Raw genomic sequence first — 14,454 nt, 5'->3', positions numbered from 1 at the left:
GGTGTTTTTTCAAGTGCTTTCTACACTTCAAGGATCTGTCATGCTCTTATTTATAATGCAGCCTGATACACAAAGCTTTGTCAATGTTATTTCCCTCAGCCTTCTGTGAAGTCTGTTTGGGTTTTTTTTAAACCTCTGCAGAGTTGGCTGTTAGCAATAATATTTAAATACCCATGTGAAACAACTGCCTTCCTATGCCTGTGTTCCCATGGGCCTGGGTAAGAGGATGGCAAAGGGAAAAGCTGCTTCCTCATACCATTATTCAGCACCTGGGAAACAATCAACAACTGCTCTCCTCCTGCAAAGACTTGCAAATGGATTACACCCATTTTATCTAAGGAGATGCAGGTAAGGAGTTTCCTTACTCCACTCCCAGGGACAGACACACTCTTTTCTCAGGTGTTTTCCCAAAGCAGGCAGTGCAGTGATGGCTTCAAATTTACAGTACCTGCCCTGACATACATGTTGCAGAAAAACTGCTTTTAACAAGTATCAGGAAGTCTTCTTTTAGGAGTTTCTGTGATGCAGCAACAGGCCTCATGCCCTGCAGTGATTCTGTGAGCTGGCATGCTCCTGGCTCAGGGCCAAGGGAGTGAAAGTGCCTCGGAAAAATATTTTGGAAGGTGGTTTTGAAACCCAAACATGCAAGATAATGAAAGTAGAGAATGAGATAGCAGAGCTAAAACAAAGACAGCTGTGTTGTCTATACTACTGACTAACTGACAGCTATCTCACCCTAATGAGACTGAACTGCAGCTCGACTGCAGGGTGGGTGGGTGACTCCCTGGAGCAGGGAAACCTCTCAAGGTTTGAGATTCCTTTTCTGAGATCCTTCATTGCCCAAAGATGAGAGATCCCTTACTCTGAGAGATCCTTGGTTGAGTGACACCTACAGGATTAGCAGTAAAGAAACATTACTAATCCATGGGGCTACTCAGTATTAATTATAAATTTTACATATATAAACCACTGACCATGTGGGGGACTAAGCCTGGATCCAGCTGCACCCAGACTCCTCTCTGAGACCCCCTCAAAGGGGTCCATTCTGAACCTCATGACTCAACAGGAGGGTCTTTCTTACCCTTTGTGTCTCCAGACTCTTTGTGAATCATTCTGCCTTGATTCTAACTCAATTTTCCTTTTTATGTCTCTTCCATGCAGTAATTAATAAGGTGAACTTTGCCATCAAACTTACTGAATCTTGATAAACCACTGTTAAACTCTGAATTCCACTGAATTTACCACAGTAAAACATATTGCTGCTTCTCTTTTTTGAGGGAGGTGCATTCCACTCATCCACAACAGTTTTCCTTTAAAGCAAAGAATAAAATAAATCTCATTATGGAGGTAGAAGTTTATTTCTGTGATACCCACTCTATAAACTCTACAACGAGACAGTTGTTTGTGCTCCAGCCTGCAGACAATTCAGAGATTTCCATATTCCAGAGGAAAAAAATCCTTGAAAAACACAAACTGTTTAGATGTAAAAGTCCAAGTTTTGCAGCTTTTCACCTTCAAACCCATAAAACAAGAGAAGAACTGGTGTGTGTTTTCTTCCCCTCTGCCCTACTTCATGTCTGGGCTGGAAAACTTACCCTTGTACCAGTGGCTGATCACAGGGGGTGTCCTGCCTGTCCCACAAAAATCCCACTATCTTGAGAGAGACTAAAGCCAGACACAGTTAAATATGGCAAGTTCTCCTTTAAAATCCTTTGCTACAAGTCACATTCCAGACCCTCCAACAAGGCCTTTATTTCAAGCCATTGAAAGTTCTGGATTTTCAGTAACAATTATTAAAGAATTTATCAAAATGACCCTCGAAAAGCAGAGCCTGAGTCTTCTTGCATTATTTTCTAAAACAGTGCATGGGAAATATAAACAAGCCATACAAACACTTTACACAGTAAGATATTTTTGGGGTTTTTTTCACAGTCAATTTACAAATAATCACTCTGGGCAGAGAGATAAAAATATCATACAAAGCCATGAGTAAAAACTCCCATCTTATTGCTCAATTTTCATATTAAAATGTAGAAATTATCCTTGACACAATAAAAGTATGTGTATGCACATGTATATATATATTTACACTGTCTGTTTTGTGTCTATATTCCAAATATTAACAAAAACATTTCAAATGCACTGGTTTGGTTTTAGCATGAAATAACATTACAATTATGAACAGAAATGGACAAATATCCTTTTTATCTAGGAGGGTTGAGAAAAGTGTAAGTCTACATCAAAAATAAAATTAGGTGCTTTTAAGAACAAGATATACCTCTAAAAAAACTGAGTTGAAAGTTGTGCTGTTTCCATCAACGCAGATGTCTTAAGGACTGGTTATTACAGAGATTTAAAACCAAATTGAAAACCTTTTTCCAACTTCATGAATTTTAAATAAAGAAAAATAAAGTTCTGAAAACCAAGTTTATTCATAAAGGGAAAAGAGTAGTTCTCAACTTCACAGGAAACAAAGCAGTGAAAAAATTGTATTTAAAAAGCAATGAAGGTTTCTAAAACCAGAGCTAAATGAAAGTAATAAAAAGTAGCACAAAAGTTCTGTTGAACTCAATCTTCAATATGAAAAAAGAAAATCAGATGTGCCCATCTTGACTTTTCCCATCACTCCACAGCCTGTGTACCTGCAGTTGTTGAGCTGCACCCACTCTCAACCAGATCCATCTGCAGTTAAAAATGCAAATTAGGAGTTGCTTTTAGGACAGTCCATTAATCACTCTCTTCACTGGAGTCAAAAATGTCACTGAATCGGAAAGCCTTTCTCTCCTGACTGGCTGATAAATCACCAGAACCAAGGTGCTTCCACTGCTTTTTTCTTAACTTTTCTTCTAATTCTGGGAGCTTGTATTGATACAGAAAATCCATAATTTCTAGGGGAAAAAAGAAAAATTAGTTTTAATTGGATCTGTTAGGGAACAGGACCTCACAGACAGAAATAACGTTGTGTTAAATGCACAAAATGTCTGTACTGTTCTGATCACTGTGGCTGCAGGAACACTACTACATACAAACATGCAAAGATAAATTAAAATGCACAATCATAAAACTTTTAAAGCCAAGGTGTTAAAAAGAGGCTCACATGCACTGCACAAAGATGACATTGAAAGTTATAAAAAAAAAATAAAAATCAGTAAAATAAGTATAAAGCCCAAGATTTTAGCCAATTAGGGGTAAGATACATAGGAGAAAATTCAACTAGAATAAGCATTCTTTATTAGATTCAAGCCAAAACCTTAAGGAGTATATACAAACAGCTGGGATACTGACCAGAAAAAGTCTTTTTTTGCCAAGAAGGGACAAAGGAGACTTTTAGCCTATAAAACTGTACTTGAAGATAGGTTGTAGGGACATCTCTGCAAAGAGAAGAGGTCAAAGAATCAGTGGTGCAAGGAACTGGCACAAAGCTTGGTTGTTACTGAGTTATCCATTCACGAGTGATGCCAGTCAAAAAATAGCTTAGCTTTAGGTAGAAAGGATGGAATTCAAATTGTAATTAAAGCAGGTTTTCAAGACAGCAATTCCCCTTGAAGGTAAGAACCTGCACAGTGCCATCACACACAGTAAATGAAACAAAGAATGTGGAAAAAGGGGAAGTTCAGCATTTACAGGACTGGTAATTTCATAGTCAACACTCCTTTATTTGGAAGACAACTTTTTATATTGTATTACACAAGCCTATAATCATCCCTTTTTCCCATTTGTTGATTAACACTTGGAAGCACAGATACACAACACAATATTTGGAATGCCAAGAGTTTCCTGATGTGGTTAAAAGCAAGTTTCAGATCCTGTAGGGATGGTTTCCTGCTCAGTGATATCCCAGGATATACAGCTGTATGTTGTCAAAGTGAACATATGCTGTGGTTACAGAGCTCTAAGAACTTTGATTCATCTGCTTCAACTACCCTTTCTATCCATAAAAAGAGGGGGAAAAGGTTTACCCAATAGCATCACCGAGTTCTTCCCAGTTTACTTCATTGGCATCCTCCACTTTCATTTCATACAGCCTGTGAATGTAAGACAGGAACAGTTTGCAGGCAGAATTCAAGCCATAATTCAGTGCCCCCAGCTCCCCCAAGTCAGAAGGCACAGGACATTTAGTCCAGAGTAAGACTGGTTGCAAAACACATATTGAGCTGCAAGCAGGCCGTTCTCCCCCTGCAAGCTTTTATAAACCAGTTCAGAACCAACATCCCAGTGCCTCTGAACTGTACCTTTTAATAAGAGTGATCTTGTTCTGTACTCCCTTGATCCATCTATGTAACGTCTGCCCTTTGGACATCTTCTTTACTAAAATTGAATTCCTTTGAAAACACAGAGAAACAGGTTTCTATCATTTCAAGAAATTCCAAGCATCAAGATGCTACTGCTGTCACAGAGAGGCAGAAATCAGGCTTTGCTAATTGGGGTAAGTTTTCTTTTTGGTGTGATAGCAAAGAGTTATTTGTCTCAGACACATTTGCAACACTGCTTCGGTTGTCTACGATCTATTACGTGTCCTACCAAATGATCATGACAGCACAAAGCACAAAAGAAATACTCCCCAGAACACATCTGATTATCTCAGGTGAGCACAAACCCTTACCATTTCTGTTTACATTGTCTCCAGTATCGACTTCCCACTTTGGTTTCAATCTCAGTCCATGGGAGATGCTGGCACAGTTTCTCACGGTCAACCCAGAGATCCCTGTTTGACTGTTCCAGGGAGGAAGGAGAACTTCCATCTTCCATTTCCAGTTTTTTCCTCATCACTTCCTTCACTGCATGCTTTAACTTCTGGATCTCTTCCTTTGTCCAAGGACCGTAATTAATAGCTAAAATTGAAAAAAACCACCAGATTGAGGCATAATTTATCATATAGGATTAGGGAAAAAGGCAAAAGAGCAAGTGTTTCACTTTGCATTGTTATTATTTACAGACCAGCTTCTTAACACACCTCCTAGAAACTCCTCTCCATACCAGACTTGAGAGTTCAGACTAATCACTAAAGAACAGTCTGACCCCTAGTTTTTAAAACCTGCCTGCCAAACTCCTGCCCTCCCTGTGAAAGCATCTATTTGTATGTCAGTTGTGTTTAATAAAGAGTTGTATTTGTTCCACTTCTTTTCCCTTTTCTATCAGAGACTGTTCTTATCCCTTCCATATGAAAATGCAATCAGTAGTCTGAAGAAAAGGACCACCACTGCAAAATAATTAATTAATTTTTAAAAAACCCACACACTTGAGGGACTTCTTCATGTGAAGGGTACATAAAACATACAGTTCTAATATAACTTCCCAAATTGCATTACACAAAATTAATGGTTTTTCTTAAAATTACATACCTGACTTGATTTCAGAGAATTTCATAGCAACTGAGAGGTTAGAACGGGACATCAGCTCAGAAATCTTCTTCCAGTCATTGCCATGCATAGCCTGATACTTCTTTAATTGTTCTTTTTCTTCCTTAGTGTACCTGGTTGAGGAAATGGGCACTGCTGTAAATTCAAACCATTTCAATCTTTTAAAAGAGCTGTAACCTCTACAGGTGATCAATGTTACTCATCACTACCACTTCAAGTCACATTTTAGAAGAGAGGAATCAGTAAGGACTAGTCAGAAAAATGACTTGTCCATTAAGACACAGTAACTGGCACAAATGGCAAAGATGATCTTCTTTTATATAAATTTTTCATGCAAAAATAACCAACATGAGCATTCAGAAACCCTTAAATTATTCCTTACCTTCCTTTATAATTATTTGGGTCAAACATCTTCCTTGCTCTGTAATATATCAGCCTCCAGGGTCGGGGTATGCCCTCAGCTAAAAGGTAAAGGATCATTTTTAAGAAACATTTCTTGCAGTGGTGAGGCCACTTTAAAAAAAAATAATAAAAAAAAAATGGCAAAACAAAACCCAAACCCAACACCACACATTTTCATGACTGTGCTGCCAACAACAGATTCTCTCCCCTCAAGAGAATGTACTCTGGTAAAAAATTGTGTAGGTGCCTGCACACGTGTGGGTGAGTATCAGACACTGAACTTCTGAACTCTCAGGCACAAACCTGCTCCTCACAAGCTACAAACTCTGTGGACTGGCTGTGCATTTGATCCAGGTGTAATTAAAATTTAACTGACATAGTGAATACTCCTGTTCATAGAGAGACATGAGACAGCCACCAGTGAGGAGGCTGAGGAGACACTGTCCTTCTGCACACAGAGTATTTCAGCTGGGAAAGGCAGGCCAGCAAAACCAGTGAAGATCTCTGCTGAAGGGAAGATCCAATTTCTGGGAACACATGACAACCTTGGTGAACATTGCCCAGGAAAGGTGACTGCAAGTCACAGAACACTGATGTGACTTCCTGCCAAGTTTTCCCAGACCAGGAGCAAACTCCCAGACCGGAACAGAAATCAACGTTGGGCAAATGTGACAGTGCAGTGTGTGAAACAATCAGAGAGGAACAAATCTGTAGCCTCTTTGACCCTTAAATCCCAATCCATTACAGGTTGCCATTTACTCTGCCTTGCCTGCATGAATTCACAGAATGAAGCCCCTGAGAAAGTGGCCTGAGCAGATTCAGCAGAGATGTTACACAATGAACACGTTTGCCAGGTGAAGTCTGAATGTTTTCTAGCCAAGAAAAGCCCAATAAAATGAGTAAAGAGGGAAAAAAAAAAAAAAGGTGCTCCTCCTACAAACAGAATCATAGCCATAAGAATTCTGTTTTCCTGAAGTCTTGGAAAACTGACTGTTTGGCTAAAGTCATCCTTTCTCAAGTTTCTGCCCTCACTCAGTCCTGCACCTGCCACCTATTTATGTGCTCTAAGAACAGTTGACAATTTCAGACAAGACTTAAATCAATCACAGCTGCCATTAATAACCTTAATTACTGCCCAACAAATAATGCACCCAAAGCCATAAAGCCTAAATATAAAAGTTTGAAGCTCTTTAAGTGCTACTGGTCTTGATATTTTATCATCTCTAAACTCTTCCTACCTGAGACCAGATAATCTTCACAGTATTATGTTCTCTTCTTATCAACAACATCATCTCACCAGCATGCTCCTTTTTTCACCAAATTCAGCAATATCAGTGCTTTTCAATAAAAATTAGTTTAAAAAAATATATCATGGTATCACCAGGCTGTGGAATGGAACATTCAGCTGTTTGAGAAGGAACTAAAATACTTACAAATTTTCTCACAGAACTGATGCTTTGCCTTGAGGCGATTGATTGTTTCTTTATCTTCTGGATACCTGGAAGTGAACAGGAGTTTCTCAGCACTGTCTATCCCACTGATGGATAAGAACTCCTCAACATTTTTCCGGATCTGATCGTTTTCCTTCCGGGTAAATCTGCCAAACTTGACAGCCATGCCTAAAATACACAAAGGTAAAAAAACAAACAAACAAACAAAAAACCAAGTCAAACCTCAAGCATCATCTTTTATATGTTTCAGGTTTTAACTCAGATTTAACAAGAGATCAACAAATCCAAAGAGGAAAAAAGAAAATTGCAAGAGACAAACCAGTAATTTACACACACAGTTTGGACTGTAATTCAACAATTAGAAAGTAGATGCTACAAAACAGAGAAACAGAAAATATGTCAGTTGGAATGAAGTGAATGGATGCAACAGGCATGATACAAATACCTATTTTCCCTCTGTCAAAACACGAGCACAGTCCTTCTGTTACAGAGCAATTCAAATTTAGTAGTAGAATAGCTAAGGCTTAGTAGGAGAGTAGGCCTAGAAAGCAACGCTCCAAAGTAGTAAGTTAGCAACCTTGTTTGTGAGCATGGAATGTGCTGAAGAAGTGGAAACAATAATCAAAGGATTTAGTCAAGCATGTATATAATGATTTGTTACCTTGGATGTGGTAAGGATCTGTTAAACAGTTTCTAGGGGTAAGACAGCTTAAGCAGATTTATGATTAGAGTAGATGATTATTAATTGTTATCAGTATGAAGTATGAGCTTGTTTGTAACTAAGTGTAACTGTTTTGCTGTGGAAACTGCACGTAAACTTGTTTGTGTAAAAGTATAAAAGCTGAGCTGAGAATGAGGGTCTTTGGAATCCTGACTTGGGACGCTAGTCCTCAGGTTGGTTTGTGTCTTTGTTACGGGCAACACTTCCTCGCTGCAACAGTATTTTAGAGAGCTCACCTTGTTTTTTAAACTGTTTAAACCTTGCCAGGTCTCTTCCAGCCATCTTCCTGATGGAAGTGTCTGAGATATTCTTCACATGAGGAATAAACTCTTTCAGTTCTTCTCTGGCAGTATCCAAATCCACGAATGAAGACGTGAAAGAGTCCACGTATTCATCATCATCCAGACTCACCTCATCAGAGGCTGCCATCTCAGCAAAGGAACTGTTCTGGTTCTTCTTGTTGTTTGATGCTGAGGGTTCTGGGGTCCTGATATTTAAAAACAAAACCAGACATAAATACACCACTAGAACTCCAAACCAGAGATTTTTCTTAGCATCTCTACCACTAAAAGAATGAACGTGCCCATTCATTAAAGGAACACTTCACACATCCACCCCCTTGTATTTCCAACCTCTTAACACACATATAATTTATTACCAAATTTCTATACTTACAATAGTCAAAGAGCTTTCTGAGGTTTAGAAAATCCACAAAGCTCTCACCCTTGGACATACTGAAGAAAGTGTCTCTTGGTACCACTGGCACACAGATTTTTTTCCATCTGTCCCTTACTAGTGCACTTATTGTGGGTTCTAGACACTGTAAAAGCATCAAGAGCTACTTACAAGAACATTTGTCTGCACAAAACATTAAATTCTTTAGGTGACCTTACTAGTTGCTTGGTTAAAATGTACATGTTCACTATAAATACCAAATTTAACACACAAACTCCCTTCTTTCCTCCTCCCCTCTTTTTTTTTTACTAAATATGAATTGCTTGAACTTAAATTATTTCTATATCTACAGGTTTTAGAAAGGAGAAAAGAGCCCACACTGAAGGCTACAGTAGTGCATTCTTATAAATTGTTATTGTATTTCCATAAGATAAAGAAGCTTTTAAAGTAGGTCTCTAACATCTCAATATGCTGTGTAAGTTAAAAGTTTTTCTTTAAAATACATACAAAACAGAATGAAGAAAAATCTGTGGACCCAAATAACATTAAAAAAACCCCAAAAAACTCCTAAACTTACATCTCATCTGACTCTGAAGAACTTTCTTCCATGACAAAAGCACTGCTTTTAATTGCCTTTTTAGCATGTCCTGGAGTTCTCTGAGCTTGATCAGGTGCTTTCCTGGGTGTGGAAAAATCAGCAGGTACTGAGGGCTCGCTCGTGGCAGAAGCAGCATCAGAGTCACCATCCTTGTGCCTCTGCCCCTTCTGGGCAGGTAAAGGCCACCCTTTGTCCCCCACTGGCCTGTTTTGCCCTGGAGATGACAACAATGCCTGGTCAACAGCTCCATCTGTGTCCTCCTGCCCACCCTGGGCACTGCTGCCTCTCCTTTTTTTCTTCTTCTTCCTGAGTTTCTCTCTGCTGTTTTCGCTGGGTCTTTGGGAGGGAGGCCCCTCACGCTCCTCACCCGCTTCAGGCACCTTTACTTTTTTCTTTTTCTTCTTGGGGTTTTTTTTAATGTACACATAATCCAGAGTGCTGCCCTGGCAGCCCCCAGGGCTGTGCTGGTTCACCAACACACAGGTGACATCGCTCTGCTCGTCCATGCTCTCACTGCATTCCTGCTTCCTTTTCTTCTGGGAAGCCTCCACTCCAGTTCCATTGGTAATTTCCTGGTCTACTCTCACACAATAATCAGCTATGGAAGCCTGCTGCTTCTCACCCTTGTTTTGGGCTTTTTTCTTCTTCTTCTGGCTGCCCTCCCCACCCTGTGCTCCTGAGTTTTCAAAGAGCAGAGGAGAAGCTCGGCCGAGCTCCGGGTCTTCCCCACTCTCATCATTCCCATGTTGGTCGTTGCACTCCTTTTGTTTTCTCTTCTTCTTCTTCCTCTTCTTGAGGAAATCCTGGCCTTGAAAATCATCTGTACATGCCATTCCTTTCATTTTTTCTTAGATAAAAGACAAGAGCTTTATTGGAGCGTTGTAATTTATTTACCATGACACACGTTAAACAGCACAAAGCCCTCCCTCTCCCCCAAAAAAAAACAACAACAAAAAGCACAAAACTCACCCAAAACTTTAAAAATTAAATGCTCCATTTTATCTTAGGAACAGCAAATAAAAACACTCACTTTTCAAACCAGCTGGTTTTGCAGAGTGCCTATGAAAAACTGACACCTTCTTTGTGGAACAGATGTGCATCACAGCTGGACTCAGCCTGAAAGTGCCCTCCTGGAACAGCAAAATACACACTTTAATAACTATTAGTTTGATTTTGAGTAACTAAGCACCGTCAGACTGTTTTGTTCAACTCTGCTTTCAGCACTGAAGCAGCAACAAGTTAAAATTAACAGAGAAATATCAGACTAATCAGCACTAAATCCAATTCTCTAATTAGAAGCTTCTGACGGGTTCTGCCCGCGCTCAAACTGGCCTATGCTGAGCTCAGCCCTGCCGGCTCTGTCCCAGCACACGGCAATTCCTGAAGAATACAGTTACACAGAGCAGGCACAAAGGATTTTCAGCACGTTTTCCACACCCAGCACATAGAAAAAGTACTTACCGAGCAACACTCGCGTCACGTTCGCAACGCGAGCCCTTGAATTTCGCAGCCCCAGGGCAGTCTGCAGCGCTGGCCGGCGCCGGGCATCACCGGCTGGCGAAGGCCCTGTGGGCAGACACCGAACCGCTCACACACAGCTCCTCACAGCGCCCGTTTACCTATAAACCCGCCCGTAGGCCCGGCCGAGGGCAGGGCCCGCCGCTCCCACTCCGCCGTCCTGGGACTACGTGACACGCACCCAAGGCGTTGTCGGCGGCGCCAGGACCCCGCAGCCCCTCAGGAACCCCCAAAACCCTCATGACCCCGGCCCGGCTCCGGCCCGCCACTACACGTGGGGTCCGCCCGCGCTGCGTCCGCCCGTGCTGCCGTCCCCCCCGCCCCGCGGCCGCCGGATCTTCCGTTCCCCTCGGCGGAAGGGCCCCCGGCCGGACCCGTGAGAGCGCGCACCGCCCGTTGCCCGGGAGACGGACGCCGCCGCGCGCCCCGCGATCGGTGGACGGGACCGGCACCGGAGAGACCCCCGGGACGGCGGGACCGACCCCCGGGAACCAGGAGTGCAGAGAGAGACACACTGGGACGAGACTGAGACTGCAGAGACAACCCGGGACGGGACGGGGACCAGGACTGGCAAGACAGCCTCGGGACCGGCACCGGGACCACCGAGACTCCCGGAGCGGCACCGCCAGGAGACCCCGTGAACAGGACCCCCGAGAGCCCCCGGCCATGGCGGGGGGCAAGGCGGGGCCCCGGCGGCGGCCCATGACCTTGGCCGAGGCGGGCCCGGGCACCGAGAACGAGCGGCTGGGGGTGATCCGGCTCAGCATGTTCGAAAACCCGCTCATCATCAAGGTGAGCCCCGCGACCCCACTGCGAACGGGACCCCCGGGAGGGCAGGAGGGGGGGGGTCACCGTCCCCGCGGCAGCTCCTGAGCGGAAAAGGTTCCCGTTAAAGTTGAAAACGGGAGGGGAAATTGGGTTTCCTCGCTGCTCCTTCGTGTTTCCAAGTCCCGGTGGTCCCAGAGGGTGACGGGTACAGAGTTCTCCCTCTGAGGGTCGGGGGTTTTCCCAGTCTGGGGTCCCACGGTTTGGGGAGCTCGGGGACAGGGACGGGGATGTCACTGAGGTGGCTCTTCATCCCCCCCAGAAGATGAGGCAGAGGAGGGTGACACACAAACTGCACCTAAATACCACCAGCACTGGAAGGGGCTGCCCAGGGAGGTGGGGGGGTCTCCATCCCTGGATGTGTCCAAAGAATGGCTGGACATGGCACTCAGTGCTCCGATCTGGCTGACAATGTTGGTCAAAGGTTGGACTCGATGATCTTGGAGGGCTTTTCCAACCTTAAGGATTCTGTAATTAGGATTTCCAGCCCTGCTGTGGAGGCTCTGGTCCCTTCTCAAACTCCTGACACTTCTCAACTTGTATCCCCGCCCTGCCCACCGGCCGAGCTCGGGGCGGGCCTTACGAAGTTTTAGGCATCTCCCTTCGGTTGGTTCCTCCTCCTCGACCTCCTCAGCCCGCCGCAGGTCCCGCTTTAACCCCGCCTGCCCCGGACCGAGCAGCAGCTGAAAGTGCAGCTCCCGTCCCCTGGATGGCACTCGCGGAACAGCTTCGTGCCCGAACCAGCGCTCCCAGCCCGGTCCCCAGCGGGGAACGAGCCCCGAGCCCTCCGGGCCGGGGGACACGGCGGGTGCAGCTGGACCGGCTGCTCTTTGGTCCTTTCCCTGCCGAGGTTCTGCTCCAAAGCCTTGTTTTCCCAGCACAGCCAGCGGTGACACTTTAACCGCGGAGTTCCGCTCTTGAGCTCTCTCCTGGCTTGGAAATCAGCCATAAAAAGTTTGGAATATCGCTGAAAATTTTAGTCTTTGCAACGTTGAATAACTTTTCTTGCTTTCTCATGAAACTCTAAAAATATGTTTGGAAATTATATCAGGCAAAGAAAAAAAAAGAAAAGCAGGCTTTGCATCAGAACTCAAAAGCAGCTTCACTTGTTCAAATCCACAACTTCTACTTTCTTTCTTTTCCTCTGGATCCTGTAAATTTGATGGGAAGTTTCTTTGCTTAAATATGGAATAAGGGGTGATTTCTCACCTAGTTGCCCCCTAGAAAGAGCTGGTGTGACACAGAATGTGAACCTCCTCGGGATGGAGGCAGCCCCACACCTTCCTCATCCCTCCAAACTGATCTGCCTTTCTCAGCAAAGGGTGTTGGTTAATACCCTTGTAGGTAATGCCTGAATATGCATCAGAAAAACATGTAATTATATGGCATTTCAGGTATGCAAAGGCATAATTGAAGGGCTTGGGTCAATTCTATTTATTTACATTCCTTAAATTGCAATATGTATAAACCACCCGTGAATCCCAGCTCCACAAATGGAACACTGGGAGAATTATAACACTGGAGGGAGACTATTTACAAGGGCTTGTAGTGACAGGACAAGGGGGAATGGCTTCAAACTCACAGAGGGCAGGGTTAGATCAGATACCAGGAGGAAACTCTTCCCTGTGAGGGTGGTGAGCCCCTGGCACAGGTTGCCCAGAGAAGCTGCCCCATCCCTGGAAGTCCAAGGCCAAGTTGGGCAGGGCTTGGAGCAACCTGGGATAGTGGAAGGTGTCCCTGCCCATGGCAGGGGGTGGAACTGGATGAACTTTAAGGTCCAATACAATCTGGATTTCTGCTCTGTGGCCAGGTAAAACTAAAATTAGAGCAAGTTTTTTGAGGGAAAAAAAAATAGTGTTAGATTTTAGCATTCTGGACAATTCCTGTTCTCTCAGGGCTTCCTTGCCAGGGGGGTGCCTGCTGGTAGGGATGTAAGGACATTTGCATCCACCTGATGGAATCCTTGAGCATGGAGCAGCCGGGCTGTTACCAGGGATGGTTTTACTCCTGGAAACAGCAGTAATTTCACCTCGTGGTAGGTTCTGTTGTAAAGTTTGTGGCAGCAAACTGCTGCCCCCCTGCCAGCTGCCTTCCCACACTGTGCTGTGCCCCAGCAAATGCTGGATTTACCAGGGTGTCCTTCACTGCCAGGAGGTGACAGGGAAGGGATGGCATTTGACTGGGTGAATGCTGGCACTTGGCCAGTCCCCCTCACTGGTGCACACACTGGCACTGGCATACTTACAGCATCAGCCCTCTGCCACATCTCCTCCTGCTTCCAGCTGCAGTCTGGAGCCTCTTTTCCCTCAGGAGAGCCCTGGGGACATGGCATTTTGGAGAGGCTGGCCAGCAGGTCCCAGCCCTCACGCTGTGCAGGGCCACCTGAAAACCAAGGACACAGAGATGGTTTAGAAGAAAGGGACAAAAGGTTTTGAGACAACTGCTGCTTGGACAAGTGCTGCTGGCAGCTGAGGGAGGGCATGAGGAACACACAGCTCCAGCAGCTGCCATTCAGATCCTCTGGACAGCAAATACACAGGAACCTGAGGCCCAGGAGTGATGGATGGGACACTTGGTCCTCAAAACCTTGGTGAAAGTGTGACATACCCCCACTTTGCAGCAGCCAACAACAGGATCTGCTGCTTTCTCTCCAAGTTCTTTTATTTATCTTCTAAATGTGGCATCACGTATCCAAACGAGACCACTGCCCAGACTGTTTCTGGCTCTGCCCAGCCCCATCCCACCAGGATGTGTCCACACACACTGGCTATCACAGACTAAAACCATCATCTTCTCACATCAAGACTTCTAGGGATAAATGCTCTAATTTTTCTCTGCTAGAATGCAGGATGTGTTTTAATTAATCAAGGAGTTAAATGAGTTATCAATATATATATTTGCTTG

General features: G+C 44.1%; 2 protein-coding genes across 3 annotated transcripts in view; one reads left to right on the top strand and one right to left on the bottom strand.

Moving 5' to 3' along the window:
- Nucleotides 1–1,334: 1,334 nt before the first annotated feature.
- Nucleotides 1,335–11,023, bottom strand: TTF1 (transcription termination factor 1). 2 transcript variants are annotated; one of them, XM_018074410.2, is made up of 13 exons: nt 10,998–11,023; nt 10,669–10,773; nt 10,238–10,337; nt 9,187–10,054; nt 8,171–8,421; nt 7,196–7,381; nt 5,743–5,821; nt 5,343–5,473; nt 4,604–4,832; nt 4,233–4,322; nt 3,960–4,025; nt 3,286–3,371; nt 1,335–2,888 (listed from the first exon to the last, which is right to left on the bottom strand). In XM_018074410.2, the coding sequence occupies exons 3-13, from the start codon at nt 10,305–10,307 to the stop codon at nt 2,728–2,730; spliced, it is 2,217 nt and encodes a 738-aa protein (XP_017929899.1). In that variant the 5' UTR covers nt 10,308–10,337; nt 10,669–10,773; nt 10,998–11,023; the 3' UTR covers nt 1,335–2,727. The 2 variants fall into 2 exon arrangements, with proteins under 2 accessions (XP_017929899.1, XP_017929900.1); XM_018074411.2 differs by lacking the exon at nt 10,998–11,023 and adding an exon at nt 10,907–10,925.
- A 224-nt stretch (nt 11,024–11,247) lies between these two features.
- The window catches only part of CFAP77 (cilia and flagella associated protein 77), a 59,797-nt gene continuing 56,590 nt past the window's right edge, over nt 11,248–14,454 (top strand). The window contains exon 1 of the mRNA XM_018074207.2: nt 11,248–11,517. Coding sequence (XP_017929696.1) covers nt 11,392–11,517 — 126 coding nt within the window. The 5' untranslated portion in view covers nt 11,248–11,391. The remainder of the gene's footprint in view (nt 11,518–14,454) is intronic.

Source organism: Manacus vitellinus, unplaced genomic scaffold, assembly GCF_001715985.3.
Source record: "Manacus vitellinus isolate BGI_N305 unplaced genomic scaffold, ASM171598v3 scaffold_27_pilon, whole genome shotgun sequence".
Classification (NCBI taxonomy): Eukaryota; Metazoa; Chordata; class Aves; order Passeriformes; family Pipridae; genus Manacus; species Manacus vitellinus.
This window is presented reverse-complemented; position numbering and strand designations above follow the sequence as displayed.

Bases quoted from the DNA above. Each gene is read 5' to 3' on its own strand.
- TTF1 (XM_018074410.2), bottom strand. From the start codon at position 10,307: ATGCACATCTGTTCCACAAAGAAGGTGTCAGTTTTTCATAGGCACTCT. The intron at 7,382-8,170 runs GTGAGCTCTCTA...TGTGTATTTTAG, and splicing joins TAAACAGTTTAAAAAACAAG to GCATGGCTGTCAAGTTTGGC. The intron at 4,833-5,342 runs GTATGTAATTTT...TTTCAATTTTAG, and splicing joins ATTCTCTGAAATCAAGTCAG to CTATTAATTACGGTCCTTGG.